This window comes from Parambassis ranga, chromosome 9 (assembly GCF_900634625.1).
Source record: "Parambassis ranga chromosome 9, fParRan2.1, whole genome shotgun sequence".
Lineage (NCBI taxonomy): Eukaryota > Metazoa > Chordata > Actinopteri > Ambassidae > Parambassis > Parambassis ranga.
In genome coordinates this window covers 16202426-16227561 of record NC_041030.1, presented here as the reverse complement: position 1 = coordinate 16227561, position 25136 = coordinate 16202426, and the positions used below count along the sequence as shown (strand labels likewise).

At 42.3% G+C, this 25136-nt stretch overlaps 2 protein-coding genes and 1 pseudogene across 5 annotated transcripts; all 3 read right to left on the bottom strand.

The window, feature by feature from the left end:
• Positions 1 to 377: 377 nt before the first annotated feature.
• Positions 378 to 3126, bottom strand: LOC114441835 (chondroitin sulfate N-acetylgalactosaminyltransferase 1-like; annotated as a pseudogene).
• A 2503-nt stretch (positions 3127 to 5629) lies between these two features.
• On the bottom strand, positions 5630 to 21666 carry rnf122 (ring finger protein 122). Of its 3 annotated transcripts, none has more exons than XM_028414941.1 (6): positions 21274 to 21666; positions 16133 to 16289; positions 9497 to 9542; positions 9377 to 9418; positions 9194 to 9276; positions 5630 to 7111 (listed from the first exon to the last, which is right to left on the bottom strand). In XM_028414941.1, exons 1-6 carry the CDS (start codon positions 21296 to 21298, stop codon positions 6997 to 6999), a joined length of 468 nt encoding a protein of 155 aa, XP_028270742.1. In that variant the 5' UTR covers positions 21299 to 21666; the 3' UTR covers positions 5630 to 6996. The 3 variants fall into 3 exon arrangements, with proteins under 3 accessions (XP_028270742.1, XP_028270743.1, XP_028270744.1); XM_028414942.1 differs by having other exon boundaries at positions 9194 to 9273; XM_028414943.1 differs by lacking the exon at positions 21274 to 21666 and adding an exon at positions 16409 to 16546.
• A 491-nt stretch (positions 21667 to 22157) lies between these two features.
• Positions 22158 to 24990, bottom strand: LOC114441495 (gamma-glutamyl hydrolase). 2 transcript variants are annotated; one of them, XM_028414455.1, is made up of 10 exons: positions 24907 to 24990; positions 24771 to 24826; positions 24563 to 24677; positions 24405 to 24455; positions 24225 to 24309; positions 23594 to 23732; positions 23278 to 23384; positions 22790 to 22883; positions 22561 to 22698; positions 22158 to 22482 (listed from the first exon to the last, which is right to left on the bottom strand). In XM_028414455.1, the coding sequence occupies exons 2-10, from the start codon at positions 24817 to 24819 to the stop codon at positions 22364 to 22366; spliced, it is 897 nt and encodes a 298-aa protein (XP_028270256.1). In that variant the 5' UTR covers positions 24820 to 24826; positions 24907 to 24990; the 3' UTR covers positions 22158 to 22363. The 2 variants fall into 2 exon arrangements, with proteins under 2 accessions (XP_028270256.1, XP_028270255.1); XM_028414454.1 differs by having other exon boundaries at positions 24771 to 24960.
• Between the last annotated feature and the right edge of the window lie 146 nt (positions 24991 to 25136).

Here is a 25136-nt window from a genome sequence, read left to right as displayed (position 1 = left end):
TGTTTACTGTTTACTGGGAGTAGATATAGTAAATGTTAAACACAAGTACTTGTGTTTAACATTTAAAAAATGATACCCAAAATGCATAGTAAAAGTACACATTAACTCACCCTTACAAAATGAATGATTATTAATGAGAGTTTTGTTTTATCATATTCTAACTAAATAGTCTGTTTTCTAGGTTTTATAATAACAATAACAATAATAATAACAATAACAATAATATAATATAATAATAATAATGTGAACATTTCAATTCATCATTGTGATCATCATACCAGCATGCCGACATGCAGCACTTGTGCATACATGTATTTTTTATAGTACAAATGTCTCATAATTTCAGCAATGAAACTGTGGAAGAAAAAACAAATGAATCATGCCTTTCAACATTTTATTAACACAAAAATATTGATCATAATTTGTTTTGGTATCAGTTCCTTGCATATATTTGTGCCCTCAGACTGAATCAGTGTTGATCTTTTCTGTCAGCCTAATATAACCATAAAAACCAAAACATTCCTCTGGTTTTCTTCAGTAGGCTCCTCTGTTGGTCTGTGGTTTCTGGGAGTTCAAGTGAGCTTCTATCTCTTGTTTGAAGAACAGCTCCCCCAGCTGTCTGTGCGAGGCCTCACTCATGGCTTTGGTCTGCATGCACATCTTGTACTTGTCTGGAGGAAGCTCGTCTGCGCAGCTCTTCTCGTGCCACAGGTGGAAGAGGCCGCGCGATGGAGCACGGATCACCATCAGCTTACTGTGGAGGTACTTCCTGTACAGATGCACATCCTCTAACCCCCAACCTTTGATGTTGCGGTCAAATCCACCTGTCAGAGGAGATGCAGAGGGTGAGAGACAGGCGGAGTGAAAGCATCATGGCAGCTTAACCAGGGGATTTATGTACAGTGATTACCTATGTTGATGAAATCAGACCTGTATTGACATGTCATGCCAAATCCAAAGTCTCTCCAGAATCCACTCTCTCTCCTTATCACCTGAAACCAAAGCCAGAAATCAGTTTAACATCAGGATAAGGTTTTTTGTCATTATTACTGTTCCCACCAGCTGTTGTTGAAGAGGGGCAGGACTGTCTGATTACTGTAGATGACGTCCGGGTTGTAAAGGCTGAAGAGCACTGGATAGTAAACTTTCTTACCTGCAAAAACAGACAGGAGCAGGTATATATATGTGTGTATATAAATTCTCATACATTTGAGACAGACATTTTGATATTTTCACACCAATTTTATTTATTTTAAAGGTTTTCTGAACATCGGAGAGAAAAACACATAAGGCGAGACTGGTTAAAAGAAATGCAGCATTCACGCCAGTGACCGGGTCTCTCACCAGGCTCCGCGTTGAGGCGACAGGAAGTTAAGAAGTCTGCAGTAAAGTGGATGTCAACGTCACAGAAGAACAACAGAACGTTATGGCTCCGCCTCCAAGCCCTGGCGCCCACCTCTAAGCCCCGACCACGAGAAAACTCCTCGTTCAGCTGGATCAAGGTGAAACTCCTGAAGTGAGTCTCTCTGAGGGAAAGAAGAAGCCAGTGTTTAATGGGTAATGCTCCTTTAAATAAGTGAAACCAAGCAACATTAAGACTCAAAATTACACGATCTCCAATGCAACAAGGGTTGTAACTCTTCTTTGTGTGATTTTCTGATGCTAGAACTTTTTGTTCTGAGCATTTGTTCTGACATCAGGACAGAAAAAGTTTGGAGAGGACAACAGGTTTTAAACTCCAGCCAGACTGTTACCTGGTTGTCTGGTCCAGCACTGCTTTCACCTGGTCTATCTGATCTCGACCAAAGTGGACCACAGTGAGATGAACTCTGCCATCCTGCTGGATGCACACCTGTCTGAAGCAAACACACACACAGTGTGTGTGAGTGAGGTGAGCCTTTAAAATCTAGTCTTCAAGCAGCTTAATGTGATCTGAGCTCATTCCTGTGTTGCTGGTGATACCTGAAGTTGTAGATGAACTGCCTGAAGGTGTCCACCCTCTTAGAGAGAGGAACGATGATGTTGATGATCATGCTGCGCGTGTTCACACTCTCACTCTTCACCTTCGTCACAGGGCCGAACGGCCTGAAGAGGACGAGTTGTGTTAAGTCCTGCAGCCCGGCTCCTTTGAAGACCAGCTCATACACGCTTCCTCTGTTCCGCTCTGTGCGTGTCATTCCTGTGACATTCAGCAAAGCTACTTCACCTAATGTTTTCATGTTGACACACAGGCCAGCAAAGCAAGCTTCTCTTGAAGTTTACCAACTGTGACCAAGTCAGATCTCACCCTGTATGAAGTCTGAAGGAGAGTATGTGCGCCTCCGCCTGATGTTCTCTGCGTGCAGCTGAGGTCCATTCAGGACGTGCAGAGCTGTTTCCACAGTGGTTATCAGCTCATCTCTGCGGTCTTTCCTCGCAGGCCTCTCTGCTGGGTGCTTCGTCAGCCCCGTCTCCAGCTGGTACACCCTGAGTGACATGACAGGAGAAACTCCAACTCTATGAAGAGCATCAGGTAAGATTTAACATTGCTCCTGAAGTCCAGGCAGCTCTACTGTCCAACTCACCTCTGCAGGGTGAACGTGTCAAAGGGGATCAGTGCATATTCACTGGGCAGCTGCACGCCTGAGTTCACCTCCGCCTGGTTCAGCTGGGAGCGGAAGAACTCCTGGAGAACATGATGTAGCATTTACTACTACATCTATAATCTCACACTACATTTGTTTTGTGAATTCTGCACTTGCACTAGCCTACCTTCAGGTCAGACTGTGTCGGGATCTTGTGCAGGCTCTCCAGGCCCTGAGGCAGAATCCCTTTACTTTTAGCCTTATCCAGGGACTCCTGCAGCTGCTGCGTCCTCTCCTGGAGAGCCTCCTTCAGCTGGGCTATCTGCTTTGTCAGGCTGTTGATGTAATGCTTGTGAGAGTCCTCCCTCTCCTGCAACAAGGCCATGTATCCCTCCTTACTGGCGGCACCACCGGACCACAGCACTGACTGCTGGCTGCTGCTGTGAGATGCGGGTCTACAAGCCAGGAGGTAAAACAGCAGCAAGCAGCAGCCGAGGCCCAGAACAATGAGCCCGACACGAGCCAGCAGCGCCAGCAGCCACCGTTTGAACATGGCGCAAGCACTTAATATGAGTCACTGTCATGTGCAGATGCACCAACAAAAAAATGAGGAACTCATTGCCCCTTAAATATAGGTTAAAATATGTGGCTGTTCAAATCCTGCTTTCCCACACTGTCCTTGTCATTCAGCATCTTAACAGGAAACATTCATTTCGTTTGGACAAATGTGATGATCTCCAGCACGATATAACTCCCTACAATGACAAAAAAATATACATTTTAAAGATGTTTTCAGCTTTGAGTACTCATGACCATTCATTTATATAACAGAAAGAAAGATTCTTTCCCTAATTGTTTTAGTTTCAGGACATTTGTTGACCTGAGGATACTAGAGGGTACAGTCTGTAGTTGGCTACAGCAGCATTAAACATCAAATATAGTAGTGTTATTTGTTGAAGTTTTGGCCTTATGCATGCATTAGAAAAAATTATCAACAGTTTTCACTCTTTTTTGAATTAGTACCTGGACATCCAGGAATTTGGGATTTCATGTTCTCTGATCAGAAGACTCACAATCAGGTTGGTACACTGTTCATACAGTTTGCAATAAGAGCTGTGCAACCTGGACAACTCAAAAAAGAATGTCTTGTTCCAAGTGCAGACTAAACAAGCAAAAGGTCTGCAGACACCGTAAAAACTACGTTGTGAGCATGACTGTAAAAACATTAATAGACAGATCTAATGAAGGACCTGTAAACAACTTTATAAAGGATGAAATGATTAAAACAAAACAGGTGACAGCTTGATAAGTAACCTACTGAATTATGTCCTGATGTGTTTTACAGCAGCTCACTTCACTACCAGCACGTGCCGCCTCATCCTGCTGGGCTGCTGCTCGAGTTTGGTTTGGCTGCTGTAAAACGCACAGAAAGAGAAACAACCTGACCTTACACTCACTCTGAGTGCCACGACGCTGACGGTGGAAGGTGACAGAAACAAGCATTTCACTGTGTGTCTCTCCACCCTGTGTGTGTAGCCATAATCAGTTTATTCACTGCACAGTTGACTCTTTATAGCTCAGGTAGAGGCTGATTTCATGAAAGACTTGCTTATGTTTCCACCCGAGCAGTGTGTGTGTGTGTGTGTGTGCTGGATGATGCATGTATGCATGACTTCACACATTGTTGACTTTTTAAAAAAAGTATAATTTAATCCAGTAATTTAATTAAAAATATTACATATTACTGATGAAATGTTTCCTCTGCTACAGCAGACAGCACTCGTGATATTTACCCTTCTTTTCTTGTTGCTCATTTGATCCAGCTGTCAGCACCTTAAGTTAAATGACTGTCATCAGATTTTAGGGCTGTTGCATGCTGACATGGCAAACGCGACCACAGTTCACACTTTTAATGCTGTAATTCAAGATATACATTTTTAAATCCTTTATTAAAGACATGAAGGATGAAAAAGTAAACTCACCGGCTGCTGTACATCTCAAAGAAATGTCATGATTTGATGTCCACCGTCCATGTTTTCCAGTAAATGACTTACAGAGAATAATGAAGTGGTCTCACAGGAGTAAACTCCACTACTGATTCCCTTCCTTTCGCCTCTCAGTCTCCACCTTTCCCCAGTACCTCCCTCCTCTCCTCTCCCCTCCCTTCCCCTTCCTGTTTCCATCTCTCTCACTTTCTACCATCCCTATAAGATCTCACACCATCTGCCTTCATCCTGAATTCCCTTTCAGGCCCTCCGAGGCTCCCCCTATACTCTGCCCTTAAGTCTAATTAGAAGGTGAATGGAGTAAGGAATGCCCTTCAGACTTCGATACTCTGCCACCTGCAATCTGTCGTGGGGAAATAGCTAGGTACCCGTCAGACCCCACCAATAGCACAGGGTCCTGCACATTTAATGAGGGCGCCATACAGCTGGTTCTTGTTTTCATTCGGGTGTCGACTCTGGAGCTTCAGCTCCTTTAAGGCTTAAATTTGTTTCCATGAGTGCGTTTACTGTACAGTAATCAATTATTCATCATCATTATTAATATTTTAAATTGTGTGTCTGAAATTTACATCATTATAGAATACTTAAAATTCAAGTCAAAGGGCACGGAGAAAACGGGACTTAGAGGCTTGGTGCAATATTCATATTTTTTCTTATCTAGCCTATTACAGGGAAAAAGCATTGTTTGTTTTTAGCAGTTGGGCAGAAAGAGTTTGTGTATTTATTGCCAATGTCAAGAAAACTATGCATCACTCATCATTTTTATCTTGTTTTTTGTTTGTTTTAATGGTTTTTGTTTTGTTTTTATCTTGTTTTTATGCCTTATAAGTTTTGATTTTAGTCTCTATATTATTCCTGAAAAGGAAAATGAATAAATCCCTTCACGTGTGTGATATTAAACCTGTTCATGCAAGCTAAGGATATTGTTTGTTTAATAGTTTTGCTCTTCTTAAAACTGTCTCACTGGGGCTGCTGCACCTGTAGAACCATTTTGATGCATTATTCCACCTGATGGTGGCGCCATACACATGGCTGTGGGAAGAAGCAAGAGGCTGAGCAAACAGACAACTGTATTTATTTATGTTTCAAGTTATTTACATCTGTTGTATTACAAAAATGTGGAATGTGGCCAGAATCAGAATTTATCTTGCTAATTTTTTTTTCTTTTCTTGGCACATGGACATTTTAATTACAAGTGCAGGTGCCTGCTGTATCTGGACAGTGTGCTTTGTGAGTTTTGTGCTCAATTGAGGCAGTGTTTTGCTTTTAGGATCACACACACACATAAACAAACAACAACCCATATGACTTAGGAATGTAAAACAGAAGCACCTGCATTAATGCCACAGAGGTGCTGTGTATAAAAGAGAGATTTTAGTTGCTTCCCAGATGAACTCACAGAACAACACTGAGGGCCTGCACGGCTGCTTCACCACACCTGGAAACAAAGGACCTGCTGTGCTCCATCCAGACATTTTGTGTATTCAAAGAGTAATATCCAAAAAAAAGAAAAGAAATCTTTCACATATTTGTTACGGTGAGAGGAAGGACGTGTCAGTTCCTTCTATCTGGATCAACACAAAAACATGTCTAAACACTAAAACACCTCAGTGGAAACTGGACCATGTACATTATGTAGAACAGCATTATACGTGGGCACCAGAATGGATTCAGAAAATGATCACTTGGTCTGAATCACTTTTAACACAGGCACAAAAGCCTGAGTAGTTTAATTATATTATAGGTCATATCGATGAAGTGTGAAGCCGCCTTTCTGTCCACTGTTTGATGGTGAAGAGAAAACATAATAAATTAGCCTCAAATTCGACTCAGAACTTCCTGTCAGAAAGCATATAAAAAGGTGTTCTCCTCTGGCGTCATTCTCTCGTCCAATACAGATATTATTTCATGCCCATGCCCACCATGACACACAACACTCAGAGACACACTCCTACATCCTCAGAGGGAATCAGAGCTGCCTCCCGAACACTGTCATCCGTCAACCCTCATTTGTCCACATCACTGTGAATAGGAAAAAAAAAACTGTCTCCTCCACTTCAGTGGTGCCGTTAACCTCACTCGAGGCAGCAGGAGAAGATGTGAGGAAGGAGAAGGTGGAGAGGGGGATCTTGAAAGAAGAGTGGTGGAGTGATGTGTGGGTGGATGAAGATAATCTCTGAGACACCACAAGGTGTCGTGTTGCCATCACAGAGTTTGTTGCCAGGCAACAGCATCCTTCAGAGTCTTTTTTTCTGGGTGGTAACTAGGTTACCCCAACTTAGTGTTATTACATTGGTGCTTTGTTGTGTTTTAACGGCAAAACGGTGTGTGTGTCCCCCTACTCCTCTGCCTTCATGTCGGTTATTAACTAGCTAGTCTGGCTGGGCGCCAGCGTCCCACCCCAGGCTAGGAGGGAGTTTGAGAGGTTACACCAGTTCATCCAGCAGAGTCCCTATGCTGTGGTGCTGCTCAGGAGGACCAGCAATGGGTTTGTTACACATGGGACAGACGCAGCGCACCTCCAGCCACTTCACCAGACACCTGCGTGGGAGAGAAATGAGAAGAAAAGCCCAAGTGGAACAGTTATTCAAAATTAGCAACTTAAAAATCACAATACCTCCTACTACTTTTTTTCTCAGAATAAAATAAAACACTTGCATGCATGAGTAAGTGAGAGTCACAAATTTAAGTGTGATGCTAAGAAGCGATTTTGCAGCAACAGGTTGTTGTTGTTATTTTCTGTTATGACACAATGACAGGAAGAAAATGTGTCCAAGACAAGAAACAGTCGCCAAACAGTGTCTCCTGCAAACCCACAATGTGGCAGTTTTGACAGTTTGGGTTTTGTACAGATGATGTTTTCAGTTGATCGTGTTAGCTCTGGACAGAATCTCACAGAATTTCTTCAGGTCTTCAAAGCCTAACCCTGGGGACTGTGTGAACTGGATGCTTTTATCAATAGTGGAAATAAAATTTAGACTGCTTCCAGCATCCTTTTGAATAGGAAGCTCCTGGACATGCAGGTAGAGACCCCACTGGTCACCTGGATCACTAACTATCTTACAGGTCGACCACAATTTGTGAGGCTGAGGAACACCGTCTCGGACACGATAGTGAGCAGCACGGGGGCACCCCAGGGCACGGTACTGTCTCCATTCCTGTTCACACTCTATACATCGGACTTCAGACACTGCTCACAGTCCTGCCACCTGCAGAAGTTCTCGGATGACTCTGCCATTGTGGGCTGCACCAGCAGAGGTCGGGAGGCGGAGTATATGAGTGTGGTGGACAGCTTTGTGGAGTGGTGCAGACAGAACCACCTGCAGCTGAATGTCACAAAGACAAGAGAGCTGGTGGTGGACTTCAGGAAGCACCAGACACTCCCAAACCCGGTCAGCATCAAGGGTACCAACGTGGACATTGTGGACAGCTACAAATACCTGGGTGTCCACATTGACCACAAACTGGACTGGTCCACAAATGCAGAGGCAATATACAGGAAGGGACAGAGTCGCCTGTATCTACTGAGGAGACTCAGGTCCTTTAACGTCTGCCAGACCATGCTGCAGATGTTTTACCACTCGGTGGTCTCCAGCGTCATCTTCTACGCTGTAGTGTGCTGGGGCAGCAGGATGAAGACGGCCGACACCAACAGACTCAACAAGCTCATTAGGAAGGCTGGCTCGGTATTGGGAGTGGAGCTGGAGTCTGTGGTGGAGGTGACAGAGAGGAGGATACTGAGGAAACTCCTCAGTATTCGTAACAACACGTCTCACCCCCTGCACGACACACTGCTGTCCTACAGGAGCACATTCAGCGGTAGACTGAGACTACCGAGGAGCAGCACAGAACGCCACAGGAGGTCCTTCCTGCCAGTGGCCATCAGACTGTATAACTCCTCCCCTTTCTGTAGGGAGAAGCGCTAGATAATCATGTCAGGCATCACTGTCATTCCCTCCACTTATATCTATATAATATATCTATATATATAGTCTATATTTATGCTTACTTAGCACCTTACATCTCCATATTGTATCCATGTATCATATATTGTGCTCATACTGCGTACTGTACTCTTATTTTTGGATTATAGTGACACTTATACTCTTATACTCTGTACTTAACTGCATGTAATGCAACTTGATACCTCTGGCACAAGAATTTCCTTCGGGATTAATAAAGTTTTATCTTATCTTATCTTATCTTATTTAGTTCTGTAGCTATGGGGGCACCATCTCATTTCTGAGCTGCCTCTTTAACTTCACTTCATGTGTTTTCATGTGTTTCCCAAAATGTTGAACTGAAATCTTGAATGTTGATCAAGTGAAAAGATGTTTAAGGAACACGGTACTCTAATTTTAGACACCTGAAAACATCAGCTTCCCTTCCCCTGCAAGATCTGAAGGACTAGCTCCGCCTGCTGGGATAAACTGTAGCTGTGACCCCTCGGCTCTGATCAGGAACAGGAGTACACAGCAAGATGACATGAATGAATGATGAACGAGCTGTCAGGAGCGTTGAGCCTGCAGCACCGTCTTAACTTTAAAGTGACCGTTTTCATGTCAACAAGCTCAGGCAGGTGGCAAATAAGCATGAAGAAAGACTGCACTGTGTTCCACTCACTTCCTGTGGAAAGCATGTTGGCATGGCAACACTCCCAGCTCATCTTTCACTTTAAAGTCCTCCAAACACACGGCGCACGTCTGCTGTGTGAGTGACAGAGGACAATCATTAGATGAAATTATCATGAGTCAACAACAGTTGAATGCGGATTATATGAACAGAATAAGCAAATCTCACTCTTACCCCGTGAAGACTCAACTTCTTTGGATCTCCTTTTAAAACTACCTGCAGGAAACATACAAAACACTGTTTTTAAAGAGATATTTTGTAATGAGAAACACAAATATGTTGCTCCTGTCTCACCTCTCTGTATCCAAACCGCTCACTCTGAGCTTGGTGTCGTAGTTTGCTGTGGATTAACAGAGAAACACATCAACAAACAGCTTCTGTTACCTTTAATTCAGCAGATTAGGTTCACATAAATGTTAAGGATTCATGTGCTGATTATAAACAGTATTTTCCATGATGTGACCAGCAGTAAACATCTACAACAATAAAATCTGGACATGACTGAGAAGTTTTATTGCTTATTTATTCACTTATTTTAGGCAGTGGCGGAGGAAGTTCTGAAGCTTGGTACTTAAGTAAGAGTACAATTACCCAACAATATATATATATACTCAAGTAAAAGTAGAAGTGCTACATCAACAAACCTACTTAAGTAAAAGTCTTAAGTACTTACTTTTAAATGTACTTAAAGTATTAAAAGTAAAAGTACTCACACACCGAATACATATATTTGATTTCCATTGCAAAGGATATATGAACAGGTTAAAATAATTAAAGAAATCATCTTAAAATTAAAATGGACAATGTGTAGTTAATTTACATTTCCAGTACAGAACCAGCTATGGACAGGTCTGTGTGTCATGAGGCAGGCTGTGGGCATCAAGTGAACAGAGAGGCTGCTAATAAAAAACAGGCATTCGCCATTTTTACTGTGTCAGTATTCCTGCTGTAGATTTATGTTATGATTCATGTTAATCAGACATTAATGGATGGATCTGTGTTAGCAGACAGTAGCTAACTAGTTAGCTAACTGAGCCGGAGCGCCGGCATCATGACTGAGGCTCATTATAGAAACACAGCTGGCAGCGTGACACCACCTCCATGCAGAGTCTGACCTCACATCAGTCCAGCACTGTAACTACAAACACTGCAGAAATGTAGTGGTACAGATACTAGCTGCAAAATGTAATGGAGTAAAAGTATAAAGTATGCACTATTATTTTTACTTAAGTATAAATACATAAAAATTGATTTAAGTACAGTAACAAAGTACAAATACTTAGTTACATTCCACCACTGATTTTAAGTTACAGTTCTGAAACTTTATGTGTTATGTTCACAGTGATTAATAGCTGTCAGACTAAGTGTGGGGCCAAACGTATTTCAGAGAGCATCAGCGAGTTGGAGTCATACATGAGAGGATGAACAGTGGAGCGTGTGGTGTGTGAATGCTTGACAAAAACTACAACACTATAATGTAACAGAATGAGCACAGAATTACTGTATTTGTACTTTCTGCCACTCTTATTGGTCATTAAGTGATAAATGTGTCTCTACTTACTCTAATCTGACTTTAACAGCAGGCTGTTGGACTCTATATCTTAGATGTGTGCAGTTTAATTGTGGTACTGTGTGTAACTGAAGCTGCATAATTACAGGTTTTACTTTAATAATCAACTGTCCTTTCAAACACAGCAGCCACACAAATACTACACACACACACAAACACATTGTTCCCCACGCAAGCAATCATGTAACTACAAGCGAAATGCTAACACACACACAAACACACCCGCGCGCACACAAACACGGCTAATGAGTATGTTGCCTCTTTGAATCCCTGCACCACCCCCGACTACCAACAATGGAGAGCAGATCTTTATCACTTGGCGAGCTGTGTCTGCATAGGCAGGTTATTTTTGGCCTCCTGTTTTTAACACAACTAAACTTAGACCCAAACGTCTATCACTGTCTCTAATAGAGCCCGAAACTACAGCATCTGAGATGAGAGGTGGATTTTTACTTGTGATCAAGTCATCCTAAAATCAAAAAACCTCAGTGAGGCACTGCTTAAAGTCAGGAAATGTCAGTTATTCGTTGTTTTTGTCATTTGGTTTATTGTTTACACTGATTGCCGCTAACAATCTTCCATGTGAACAATGTGAGGATACACGTTTTACATGTGTAGAGGTTTCCCATGCCTGGAGAATGATGTGAAGTGGGTGAAAGGGAGGCACGGCAGAGGTTTCAGTGTTTCACTAAAGCTACTGTGCAAGAAATAGACTAAAAGAAAGATTATGTGTCCTCTATTATACTTAATACTATGTTCGAATACAAGATGATTCTGTGGTCAACTGTATTAGCCACAACTACACAGTGGTAGAATACTTTTAAAAAGTATTTAGTTACAGAATACAGATTACATGCCCTAAAACGTCATTTGTAATGTATTCCTTTACATTATTCAATCTGAGTAACATATTCTGAATACTTGGAATACTTACTGAATGCATTGCATTTTAAGTGATAGAGTGCAACAATCAGCCCCTGCTTACTACAAAGGACGCTATGAAACATTCAATAGAAAATGTCCAGATTATTCCAGCTGACTGCATTCAGTGTTATTAGTTATTCTATTTAGAGAAATAGAACGTAATGTCAGAATAACATATTTTTTAAACAACGTAACCCAAAGTCATTTTAGACACAAAAAATAAATCCGTACATAAAACAGACTCATTTTACCATGTATAAGTGACGCTAACAGTGTATTGGCATCATGACTGAGGAGCATTAAGCACGCAGCGCTTCATCCTCAGCCTCAGACTCTGACCCCCATCAGTCCGGCTGCACTGTGCTCTCTGTCGCCCGCAGCTGCAGCTTTCTGTCTAGTTTGCCGACATGAACCAAAAACTTTAGCTTTAGCTGTAATCCGTTACTCCCCAACACTGGTGGTACATATTAGTATCTTTGGCCATGTTGATTATTGGAGTGCTAATTACATTGATAAGTTCTGTTTGTGTCTTGTTTTGCACACTGTGGGTCAAAGAGAAACAGCATCGACCTCGTGTATGTCCTGCACGTGTGGCAGTATTGACAATAAAGTTGGCTTTGACAACAGAATTTTTATATTCTGCATGCTTGTAATATGCTAAAATATTTTTAGCCCTTTAGTGGGGGTGTACTTTGGGGATTTTTGGATGTAATTTATCAACGTGTGTAACATTCTGTCAGTATCTTTCACAAATACATATCTCTGTGATATACTGAATTTCTTTGACATTTTCACAGTATGCTGTGCTCTGGGAAATTACAGTTACACTAAGGATGTTTAAGTATTTACTGTCAAGTAATAGACTAACAACTGGCAGATAATAAAGACAATAACAAGGAACTTGTGAGTTGTGACTATTCAAAATACTAAAATATCTGTATTTATAGCTCAATTTGGCTACAGGAACTTGAATGAATGACCTGCAACCTGGAGTTTCCTTCCAGCCTTGGTTTCCATTGTGTTGTACAAACTGGGAAGAAGTGAATGACTGAAAAGGCGACAGCAGCACAAATTTTATAAAATGAAATGGTGGTTTAGTTACTGGTATTGTCTTTGTTGTAACTTGATTTAGCTCTGCCTCCTGAGGCGCAGTGAGATTAAGCTCCCAGAGGATGGTGAAAACAAAAGCAGAAGCCGGGATAAGCGTAGTGAAAAAGACCCAGTTAGAGTTCCTACAGAGGGAACCCCCCACCCCCCTCCTCCCCCTCTAAACTTATTACCTTATAATCAACAGCTATCGCTTGTGTTGTTTTACATCCCTTATCTGTGTCATGAATGTTGAATTTCTACACATTAACTGTTCAAGGTTGCAGTTTTTAGCAGATGACCTTCAGTCTGTCCTCTCTGCTGCTTTACAGCTCAGTTCATCCATTTCATGTTCCCCTACACTCCAATCGTCAGCAGGCGAAATAACATCTGTTCTCCAGCTTGACGGTTTGTCATCATACTAAAAAGCTTGGATGCAGCCACGTTCCTGGTTTCTAATGAACGTCTGTCCTAAGCTTTAAAAAAGAGCCTTTGATATTTGAGCATTACAGCAATTTCTCAAAGATCACTCATGATGTTTGTATCGCCTGCCTAAGAACACCACCAGCTGGCGCCCTACGCGGCATGGGTTTGACAAGCTGCTCTGTTACTGGATATAAACTCAAAAGGGTGTAAGTAAAGATATGCTATTATTAATGTGTGCACCGACATATAAACTGCTCAAAAAAAATAAAGGGAACACTAAAATAACACCTCCTAGATCTCAATGAATGAAATATTCCAGTTGAAAATCTTCATTCATTACATAGTGGAACAAAATAACATAAAAATTATCAATGTAAATCAAAATTATTAACCCACGGAGGTCTGGATTTAGAAGCATACTCAAAATGAAAGTCGAAAATCACATTACAGGCTGATCCAACTTGAGTGGAAGTTCCTCAAAACAAGTCAGAATGGGGCTCAGTAGTGTGTGTGGCCTCCACGTGCCTGTATGACCTCTATCTTAAAGCATGAACCAGCTCCTGGACAGTCTGTGGTACAACATGGTGTTGGTGGATGGAACGAGACATGATGTCCCAGATGTGCTGGATTGGATTCAGGTCTGGGGAACGGCCAAGCCAGTCCATAGCATCAATGCCTTCATCATGCAGGAACTGCTGACACACTTCAGCCACATGAGGCCTAGCAATCTGCCAATCTTGGTGTTGTCTGGCAAAGGCCAATCACCCTGCACGGTGTTAAGCTGTAAGCACAAGCCCCTCTTGTGGACGTCAGGCCCTCATACCACCCTCATGGAGTCTGTTTCTGACAGTTTGAGAAAAAACATGCATATTAGTGGCCTGCTGGAGGTCATGTTGCAGGGCTCTGGCAGTGCTTCTCCTGTTCCTCCTTGCACAAAGGAGGAGGTAGCGGTCCTGCTGCTGGGTTGTTGCCCTCCTACGCCCCCCCCTCCACATCTCCTGGTGTACTGGCCTGTCTCCTGGTATCTCCTCCATGCTCTGGACACTGTGCTGACAGACACAGCAAACCTTCTTGCCACAGCTCGCATTGATGTGCCATCCTGGATGAGCTGCACTACCTGAGCAACTTGTGTGGGTTGTAGACACCGCCTCATGCTACCTCTAGGGGTGAGAGCACTGATAAAATGCAAAAATGAGCAAAACGTCAGGTAGAAGGGATAAGAACAGAGAAATGGTCTGTGGTCAGCACCTGCAGAACCTCTCCTTTATAGGATGATAACTGATGATGCCTCTCATTTCTACCTGTTGTCTGTTCCATTTGCACAACAGCAGCTGATATTGATTCACAATCAGTGTTGCTTCCTAACTGGACAGGCTGACTTGGAGTTACATTGTGTTGTTTAAGTGTTCCCTTTATTTGTTTGAGCAGTGTATCTGCATTTGTTTAAATGAAAGATGAACAGAGATTTTTAAGTCACCCTACCGTAAAAATGTGACGAGCAGAATGACGAGAGAGCATGTCTGAGAAAGATAATAGGAAACATGCCCCCAACAGAGAGTGACATTCATCACTCAGCATTCATCTGATGAATCACTCGGCCTATAAACAAATTCACAATCACACTTCCTACCCTGGGAGCCACCTTCAGCATGTTAATGGAGCCAAAGGAAGTGAGTCACTGGTCATGAGTCACAGAGTCGAGCAGGGATAGGAGAGCCGAGACGTTTCTGACAGAGCTGACGGTCAGTTAAGTGTTAAACCCAGGACACAAACACTAATCAACACTGCAACCATCAGTCAGTCACCAGTCACTCCACTTTCCAATTATCCCACCAGTGTACTAAATGTCTTCTCAGATATCAAAACATGCATTGATCTTAATTTAGAACAGTGGAAACACAACTCCAAAATTAGACATGATGTCTGACAAGTTTGATTCACTTAACACAACACAACAAATAAATTCCAGAACTGCTTTTTATAGTGAAATTATTTTGTTTCAAGGTTCAGATTGAACTTTAAATCCTTTTTTTAAATCCGTTTTTTATGTTGTAACTTAAGTAAAAAGATTGTGTTGCAGCCATCGACATTTATATCTTATCCAGTATGTGTAGAAAAACAGGCCGCCACATAATGAGATATCAAGTAATTTGCTAAATACAGTCGCAGAGTCATCCACAGACCCTGCTGCAGGTGTTGGCATTTCCTGATGAGGTTTTGTACACTCTGTGATGGTGTTGTGTGCTCCCACTGTGTGCTATTCAGGCCGTGTTTATTCTGAGCAGAGTTTCTCTGCAGTTTTCCTCAGCGCTGTCCTCACACATTGTGACGGGCGGCTTCCTGTTGCCTCATATCCCGTCCTTCAGACACAAACGTCCCCTCAGCTCATCAGGGAGTTCACAGTCAACAGTGGGAGAGGCCACTCTGTTCCTCATGTTTTTTTGTTTTGTTTTGTTTTTAACCTCCTTTCCTTCCCTCGCTGTGTGTCTCACCTGCACAAAGACATAATGTCCCTACTGGGGAGATTTTTAGTGATTGAAAGGTCAGTGTAGGTCCAGGAAAGCTGACCTGTGGACTTTGTTGGAGACAATTATGTCCCCCAGAGTGTGATGTGTGATTATTTTTGTGGGCCATTTACTAGACAAATTTTCAACAAATTATAACTTACAACATAACATAACTGTGACAAATTCCCTGAGCTGCTGGAATAAGTGTGGATGTGCAAGTAAAATTCATTCATTCAGCGTATCATCAAATTGTGGGTCACTTAGATCACCTTGGAAAATGGTCTAGAATCTAGATTTTAGATTAATTCTGGACTGGTTTGAGGTGAAAAATGTGAGAAGCAAACCTTCTCCTTGAAACACCTTCAAATTGTTTCTTCCCCACACATTCCCAGACTCCATGTGTCTGTTTCCCCTCACCTGATGAAGTAACAGCAGAAGATGAGGCTCAGGATGAAGACAAAGATGCCTGTCCCGAAGATGACCATGTAGATATTGAGAGGCAGGTCCTGGAAGGTGATGGGCGGCATGGTGCACGACTTGTTGGAGTAAACCAGTCCCAGACCACAGAAGCACCCTAAACAAAGACAGATGGAAAAATGTATTTATTTAATTTTCGAGCAACATGACTGAATCTCAGTAAGAAACAGCATGATTTGTAAAATTACACACACGCCTCCTTCTCTCAGAGCTCACCCTGAAGCCACGCCTCCTAATCACATGGCCTGTTCACTGAAGGCAAGTGTTGGTGTCAGCATCAGTCCGAACTCATTCTCAGGTGAAAAAACACGTAACATCATAATAACATCATCATAATGTCAGATGAAATCTAGTTCATTAGACTTCTTGAGTGCAAAATTATATAAAAAAGGCTTCAAGGAATCTCAAACCAATTTTAGAATATGTGTATTTTTGCACTGGCAGGTGACTCACCCATATAAAACACAGAGACAGTGAGACTACAGCACAGATGCAGCACTCAGGCCTTTAACTAGGTGCTTTTGGATGAACAGATGGTATTCCCATTAAATGTGCCCTCCTTTTCCCATCCTTTCTTGCTTTGACGCTATGCTTCTGTGTTTGTGTTTGTTTAACCATGAAATAGATCACCACTCTGGCAGCGCTGTCTGCAGTCAAGGCCAGAGGAACAGAGGAGGGAGAACAAATGTGGCATGACATTAGAGCCAACTGCAGTGAGGTACAATATCTGATGTTGTGTGTCTTTATATTGGGGTTTACATACAATTCTCGATTATTAAATGTGGAACTGTAAGTCCTCCAATCATCCAGAGAAGAACCCTGCACAGAAATTAAAGCAATACAGAGCATCAGGTAACCCTGGGCTGCAGCATCAAGCCAAAAACCTCCAATGCACCTGCTGACTTGACATAGCAGGAAATGATGTTTTAAACAGGAAGTGAAATTGTTATATATATGTTTTTGCTCAATAAAATACTACTACCACTACTACTAAGAATAATTTGCTTCAAGAGTTGTAGCAGATGGTTGTTAGTAACATCCTCGTACAGTTTCTGCATATTACAGCTACTCTTGCACAAATAAAATTCAAGGATTCAAAGATTCAATGAGAAACAAGAGCTGAGGAATATTTGGATCCAGATAGTTGTTCTTTGTGCGTCTGTGTGAGTAATAAGAAGTCAGTATCTGCATGTGAGAGAGGGCTTTGTGAGATCAAGGTCACGCTAACCCAGTGAGTGATAGCAAATCAGAGCAAGAGTCATCACAGTCTGCAGATACATACGAGCCTGTTCAGATTATAACGAGAACAGCACGAAGGGCGAAGAGAGAGTTTTCACTTCAAACATTGCAGCAGCCACTGATTAGTGCGCTTTCACCCAGAGACAAGGTGGTAATCAGTGAAATCAGATTGTGTATTGTTTATAACAGAGCTCCAGACTCTTGGTCTTCTGAGCCACATAGCAACAAGCTTATTGCAACAATAAAAAAAACTGCAGAGTTAAAAGCTTCACCACCCACTGCTTCTCCTCTGAACGGACTGTAGGTGTCTGTCTGTGTTTACCTGCCACCTGTGTAAAGGATGGATGGACGGGCGAGATACATGGATGGATGGATTAAAAGTTAGATGGATGCAGACCTTTACCAGCTGCCTTCCTCTGTGATAACTATTGTTTTCTTTCAGCACAGTTTTTTTAATCAATCCTGGTATTTCCAGTCACCCCTGTAGCTAAAGTAACACATTGACATTTCTATCTGACACTTCTCCCTCCTCCCAGTGGAGACTGCAGTATGAGAGGATCAATACTTCCCGCCTCCTGGTTCCACTCATACTAAACAAGTTGCGGTTCTCCATTATTCAAGGCTTGTTCGCTGCCTGCAGGCTGAAGTCCCGCCGCCTTACTCAACGAGAGGCGACACTGAAGCCTGAGGCCAGTCCTCAGCCAACAACGCCGTCAACAACACGAGTGCGTGAATAAAACACTGACAGTAGCACAAAGTGCAAAGAATAATGAGGTTTTACTGCATTGCTTCTTTTGTATTTCACCTGAAACAGTCTGAAAAAGGCCAGCAACAAGTGCTGTATTCTTGCTGTAAACTTTAGTCATACATGTGGTTGCTTGGGTGGATGTGCATCCTGTGATTTTTGTTAAACACCCAAACATCTTGTCCAGGTTCAGGGAGAAGATCAGGGCCTACATTTTCACAACATTATACATGTTACGTCTTCTGTCTGCAACAAGCTTCTCCACCAGTTCCAACTGTCAGACTTTACATGCAGCTACTCACACAACCAAAGGAGGGCGTGTAGCAGCATAAACACATGTTTTCTGGTGATGAAAACATGCATATAAATATGGATGAAGCTTCTGCCTTTGTCACACTCCGCCTAAACTCAAACACAGTCAGCGGTGACCTGCTAAAGGCAGTCGCTCACTCAATTATGTATAATGTTAAGCCCATAAAATTAAAAAGAGTGAATTATAATAAAAATACACCCACAAAAAAATACATTCCTCAATAAACAGTTTTTGTAATAGGCTGTAAACTTGTTTATTTCTGCTTTAAATTTGGCCATTTTAACATGGGAGTCTATGGGGATTGACTGGCTTTTAGAGCCAGCACCTAGAGGCTACAGGGGTGATCTGCAATTTTTATCACTTCTGCAAGGGGTGACTTCAAAACTGTATTTGTGACACATCATTTTTTTTTGATGGTTGGTGCAGTGTTCTTTTTTCAGCTTGGAAACCCCACCTCCACCAGCATTTGCATGGCAGAGCTCTCATTTGTTCAAATGAACTGCAGAAACAGACCCGAGCTTGTTTTGTTTGAACCAAACCTGCCAAAGTGTGCACATATTTGACTGCTTTCACATCAAACACATGAAGTTAAGTGTTATACTGTTTTATTATAACACGTGAGCCTCAAAGGTCAATTTTCTGCATAATGACCATTGATACTTAAGTGCAGTTTCCTGAAAAGACTTCCCTTAATACAGCTCTCTTTAAATAGACTTTTGATAAAAGTGTTCTCTTCAGACCATTTCCTGTCTTAATCTACACTGGTGCAATCCAAATATAGTCAACTGTTTAAACCAACATAATAGCTGTAGCATATGCATTAACTGTAAACACATTAGAGCCTCTCTGTTACCAGAATATCTCTGAGGAAATGACATCACTGTCCAGGCCGTGTGTCAAACAAGCTGCCTCACAAAGATCATCTGCAGACAAAGAGGTGCACACATTCAGCCGGAGAGAGAGGGGGGGGGGGCGCGTCTGCTCCTGTATTCATGTCACTGCACAGCTGATGGCACAAATCACCTGTGAAGCTGCCACAGACTCCAAATCTGGGTCATTTGTATTCAAAGTGTATGTGTTTGGGCCGTCATGTCACGACTGTCTGTAAGGACGTGAGCTCACATTCACCCCCTCCTCCACCTTCAGCATGCATGGAAATCAGACAGCTATATGTGATATTTTGCTTTGGGTGGAGCCTGGCATGACCGCTGACCTATATCTTGATGCTCTCGTGAGGCACCCCGTTGCCATGGCGCTGAGAGTAGCAGATGCAGCTAGCTATAGCGAAAGTTCTCATTTTTTGAAGACATATAAAAATCTGAGTCAGACAGATTCCGATGCTGAAAAGGCGGGGAAGTCCCTCAGTGATTTGATGGAGCTGTAAAATACCTCGACTATAGTTTCCCTGACAGCTCCTACGAGATGCCTGGTGGGGTTTTGTCCTATATATGCCCGCCTTCACACAAAGCTGCCTCTGCTGCAGCTTCTGCTTGCACTAAAGACAGAACTTCCCATCAAATATTCAGCACTTCACATGGAGGGGGAAACACTCACAGGCTGGCCTTGCTGCCTGCATGGCTGCTGCTGTGTATAAAGAAAGTAGGTTGGACCCAAACCACCTCCAATCACACGCATAAAAGAGTTACATGTGTCACACATCGACACTGACATGATCACAGATGCACTGACACACAGAGCTGTTGCTGCCTGATACTGCTTCATTTTTCCAGCAGAATGACACTCTTTGATACAGTGTGTGTGTGTGTGTACTGTTTCCCCTATGAATAGCAGGGGAGTTAAGCAGCACAAAGGGAGTTATTGTTCTTGTCTGAACACCACCAACAGTCCACCAAGAAGGCTACTGCATTCAAACAGGCAAACTCAGAGGAAGAAGAAGAAGAAAAGAGCACCAATCCATCATCCTCACTATAGGTCTCACAGGGACAATGAGCGATTCTGTCCTCAGGACACACAAAGCAAGACAGAGAAGTTGTTGTAGACTTTTCACCTTTGAATTTATAATTGCTGAGGAGGGTGTCTGTGAGACAAACTGAAGACAGAGTCAGTACACAAGATTACCCAGAGAGGACAAGTGATAGATGGAGAGAACAAGGATCGGCCTTGTGTGGCTCTCAAATGGAATTACTTAAGATGAAAATAAGAGTCTATTGACCAAGGAGACCTATCAATAAAAACATTTTATTGACATTAAGATAATCGTTGTAACTCAAATTTAACTTTAAGTTGCACCGTTAACCCTCATTTTAGCCACAATTATTAACAGTAGTGATCAGAAGTTGGTAGTTTGGCTACCAGTCCAAAGATGATTAGTGTGCTCTAATGTTATAAAAGAAAATAAAAGATTCAGTTTCTCAGTTAAATGTAAGGAAACATGAAACATTAGGTCATGGAAAATGATCAAACTCCTGAGTTTCAGCAGACTAATCGATAAACTCTCTCTCTGAAATGGCAGTTAGAAGTAACAAAGGTTATTGTTCCTGTGCAGACATATTCCCATAAAACCCCATATTATAATAGAAATCAGCATATCTATCTCAAATAAAAACATCAATGACATCTGAATGAACTACTAAAGCAAATGGCAGCATCATCACTGTGAGTGCTTTTGTTTTGTGGAGTATAAAGTCCAACCAAATGTCTTTTTTCTTCTAGTTTGAGAAACACTGGACTGACTGTGTTCTGTCATCCCACAGAAACAACACATGATGTGACAGAGGCCTAAAAAACAAAACACTGCTCTCATAACACAAAATGACTGCTCACCGTTACACCACTGAAACGGGTGCATCAATGCACCAGAGGGAGTCCTTGCCGGCGGGATCCGATTCGTGTTTACCAACAAGTCGCAGCCGCCCGTGTGGATGGATGACCGCAGCAAAGCGCACAGAAGTGGAGGAGTCCGTGACTGCCAGCAGTGTTAAAGGTGAGCGAGACAATAGCATCTGAAAGGAGGACGTAAAAGACCGACAGGGCTACACAAAATGGATAAAAAGGCGACTGTGTCGGAAGTTGGAGCGAGGTTTTGACTCAAATAAAGCAAGAAGCAAGAACGGTGATGTGGACCCCCCCTCCTGCTGCTGCTCCTTCCTGCTGTGGCTGTTTTGACTCTGTTATTATTAATAGACGGCATGACAGTGACCCAGCAGCAGCAGCAGCAGCATCTGTGTAAGAGGGGAAACTAGAGCACTGGCTCGGTTTTCCTGCTCCCGCCCCGCGAAGGCGCAACTGATGTGCGCCGAGACCAATCACCAGTGCGCCTGTGCGTGCGCTGTGACGAGAGGACTGCCTGTTCATCAGCTCCGGTTTATCATGTGTCACAAGCTAATTAATAAAGGCCTTGGTCAGGATTTTAATGACTCTGTACAGAGCCATACATCCTCCTAAAGAGGGGCCTGGGCAAAAATCATCTGCCCACCCCCTGCAGGGGTGCGAAGCAAAGAATGAATGGACACGTTATCTGAGAATGAAGGTCCGTCTTTGACATTGCAGATATGATGAGTGTATTGAGTTTCCATGGTCAGAAATAAATGAATGCCAACATGAATGAGAGATGTTTTCCGGGAAAAAAAGAAAAAATTTTTTTTCCGGGAAATAGAAATGTATTAAATGACATGATGTTTCTCACTTATGAAACCAATGATTTATCAGATTCATTTATTATTTATTGTTCATTGGACTTAAATGGACATTTCTGGAAAAATCAAAGTAGACTCCAAACACATTTATGTCACAACATTTAACAGCCAAAAAGTTTTGTTTGTTTCTTTTTTTGGGGTGTGTGTGTGTGTGTGTGTGTGTGTGTGTGTGTGTGTGGGAGGGGGGGGCTGTGCAGACAGTGACACACACAAAGATCTCAGAAAAAATAGAGCTGCTCATATCCTGTGAAGTTTCCGGCGTAGACCGGGGTGCAGTTGTAAATCAGTGATGAAGCCTCCTCTTCAGGATCTTCAAACTGATGTAAACTCCTGCGTCCTAAACAAAGCAGAAGTCAGATAAGATGCATGTCATTAAAACATGATCAGTACCAGGAGTTAATATGATCAATGTTACCTTCATTGATGAAGAATTCCGACAGCAGTGATGATATGTGAACTGCGTGAGGGGAGTGAGGGAAGTTCAGCTCTGTGTTCCACTGGAATCGATTCACCTCTGGGTGCCACTGCACCCCATAGAACGGATATCTTTTACCTGAGTAACAAATGAGTGCATACAAATTCTGTAAAAACACAGCGAGGATTTGTAGTTCATCAAGTTATTTTAAAAAAAGTAATGTTTAAACCTTCTATGGTGGAGACAAAGTGTGCTCCATTCTCTGCAGTGTTTGTAGACAGGAGGGAAAAGAAACTGTGCAGCTTCTCATTTTCGTGGAAGTTCTGCAAGAAGTCAGAGGTTATTACTCGAACTCTCTATTTGGGAATCATTGCTATGGTAACTTAGCTGGATTTCTTCTGAAGATTTCTCAGTAAATGTTATTATTATCTAGAGAGCATGAGACAAAAACACTGTGCAGTAGTACAGAATGTTAATTTTATTAAATATAAATGAATTTAGGAATATGCAGCTGAGAGCTAAAAACTTCATTAATCAACTTCCGCCCTGTAAACTTGTGTTTTTGGGACCCACCAAGCACTTACATGCCAAATGTTTCCTGATCTATTTCTTGATGTTGAAATAATCAAATGTCAGAGTGGGATTGTATTTCTCAGCACAGTAATGACAAATAAAACCGCATCAGAGGAAGTGAAACACAGCAGATGTATGTTGTACCTTTACTGTCACTCCGTAGTGGTGAAAATTGCCAGTCAGCGGTTCTTGGGTCAAAGCTTTCATCAGCTCATCAGGGAAATCTTTGAACATCCTGCTGGAGTGGGCTTCTGTAGGCCAAAGAGAGGTCAGCCCAGCCAAACAATAGCATCATGGTCAGATGAATGCACAGAGACGGCTCAGTGAGAGGGCACAGCGCTGCCTCTACTGACACCAAGTGTTGTGACTCGGTCCATGCATGCATGTTTTCTAGGAACTGCATGGACAAAACCATAGTTACTGAAAAACGTGTGATTCACATCAGCACCGAGGTGAGCACCTGTGGTTAAGTTGAGGGGCAAAGCTATGTTCTCGGCTGTGGTGTTTGACAGCAGGTTTTTACCAGCCACCAGCACCGTGAGCAGCTGCATGCCCATACAGGTGCCCCAGATGGGAAAGTAGTCCCCAGCATCGTTGGCCTGAAACACATGAGGACAAAATCTCGCTCAGTTTATGGCAAAGAAAAGCAGTTGAATGTTTGGTATTTTAACACATAACCATATATTATAATTTATCAGATTATTAAACTAATAAAAACAAAACTAATAGCTGAATGGGAGCAGTAATTATAGTTTTTATTTTCCATCCATTTTTTAATGATTTCTTTTCTTTCAGTTGAGTTTCAGGTAGTTTTGAAGTTTGCTTCCTCATTCCAGTTCAGATTTATAGTTTCAGGTATAGCTTTATTTTTAATATGTAATAATTTGCAGTGTAAACATCTCAAACACAACACTTTACGCATGTTGTGTTGACAATCTAAAAACATTATTGTTTACACAGTGTGATTTCAGTAAATGTTTCCTTGTGTCTAAAGCTTAAGTTTAACTCTAATAACCGTGTGCAGGACTGATGTTTATACACACACACAGAATGGGAGAGGAACAATGACAACAATGCTGAACCGTACAAACCGCCAGAGCGAGTCTGTAAAAAATCTTCGCCACTCTTGCAAAATCTGAAGTCTCCAAATCAGCAGCTCCTCCGATCAAAAGCAGACTAAAACACCCAAACACAGAAAACAGAAAATGTCATTATTATCTTCTTAACATATAAATCCAACACATTCACAGTCACATATACTGAGAGCTCACCCGTTTATTTTCTTGAAGATGTTTTCATACTCAGCTGTGGTGAGAGTCAATCTGTGTAAACCAGAGAAAATCAAGCGGTGAGAAGTGTGAACCGTCCTTCAATAGCTCCAAAACACTGTCCAACAAAACCCAGCAGTGAAATCTGAGCAGATTCTCACCTGATCGGCATCACTCTGCTGCCTCCAGACTCCACATATTTCACATAGGATGCAGGTATGAAAGTGTTCCCAAATGGTTTCAAGACTTCATCCGTCACTATCTGAGTTAAAACACCTGTAAAATAAAAAGCAGAGGGGTGGAGAAGCTGCCATTTGCCCGCTATATTTTAAACATGTGTAGCACCTCTAAGAGAAAGACTGTACTCACCGATCACAGGTCTGTCATTCATAGCCTCCTGCCTGAGTTCAGTCGGCATGGCTTTGCTGCAACAGAAGCAGCAGGTAAAAAACAAGCAAAGGTTTGTTAAAAATCCCGTGCTGGACATTTTGCTTCAGTCACTGACCGAGATTAACTTCTACAGAACTGTCCTATAGGGCTGCTGGGGAAGTTGATTTACAAGAGCAGCAGCAGCAGCCTTATATATGTTGTGTTAGAAGCGGATATGTTCAGTACAGGGAAGTACGGAATGCCCAGATGTACATGTGATAACTCCTGTGCTGCACATGTTGACTGCTGAGGTAAACACAAATTTTCTGCTGACAGTGTGGACTTTTTGGTAAAAACTTTTGATCC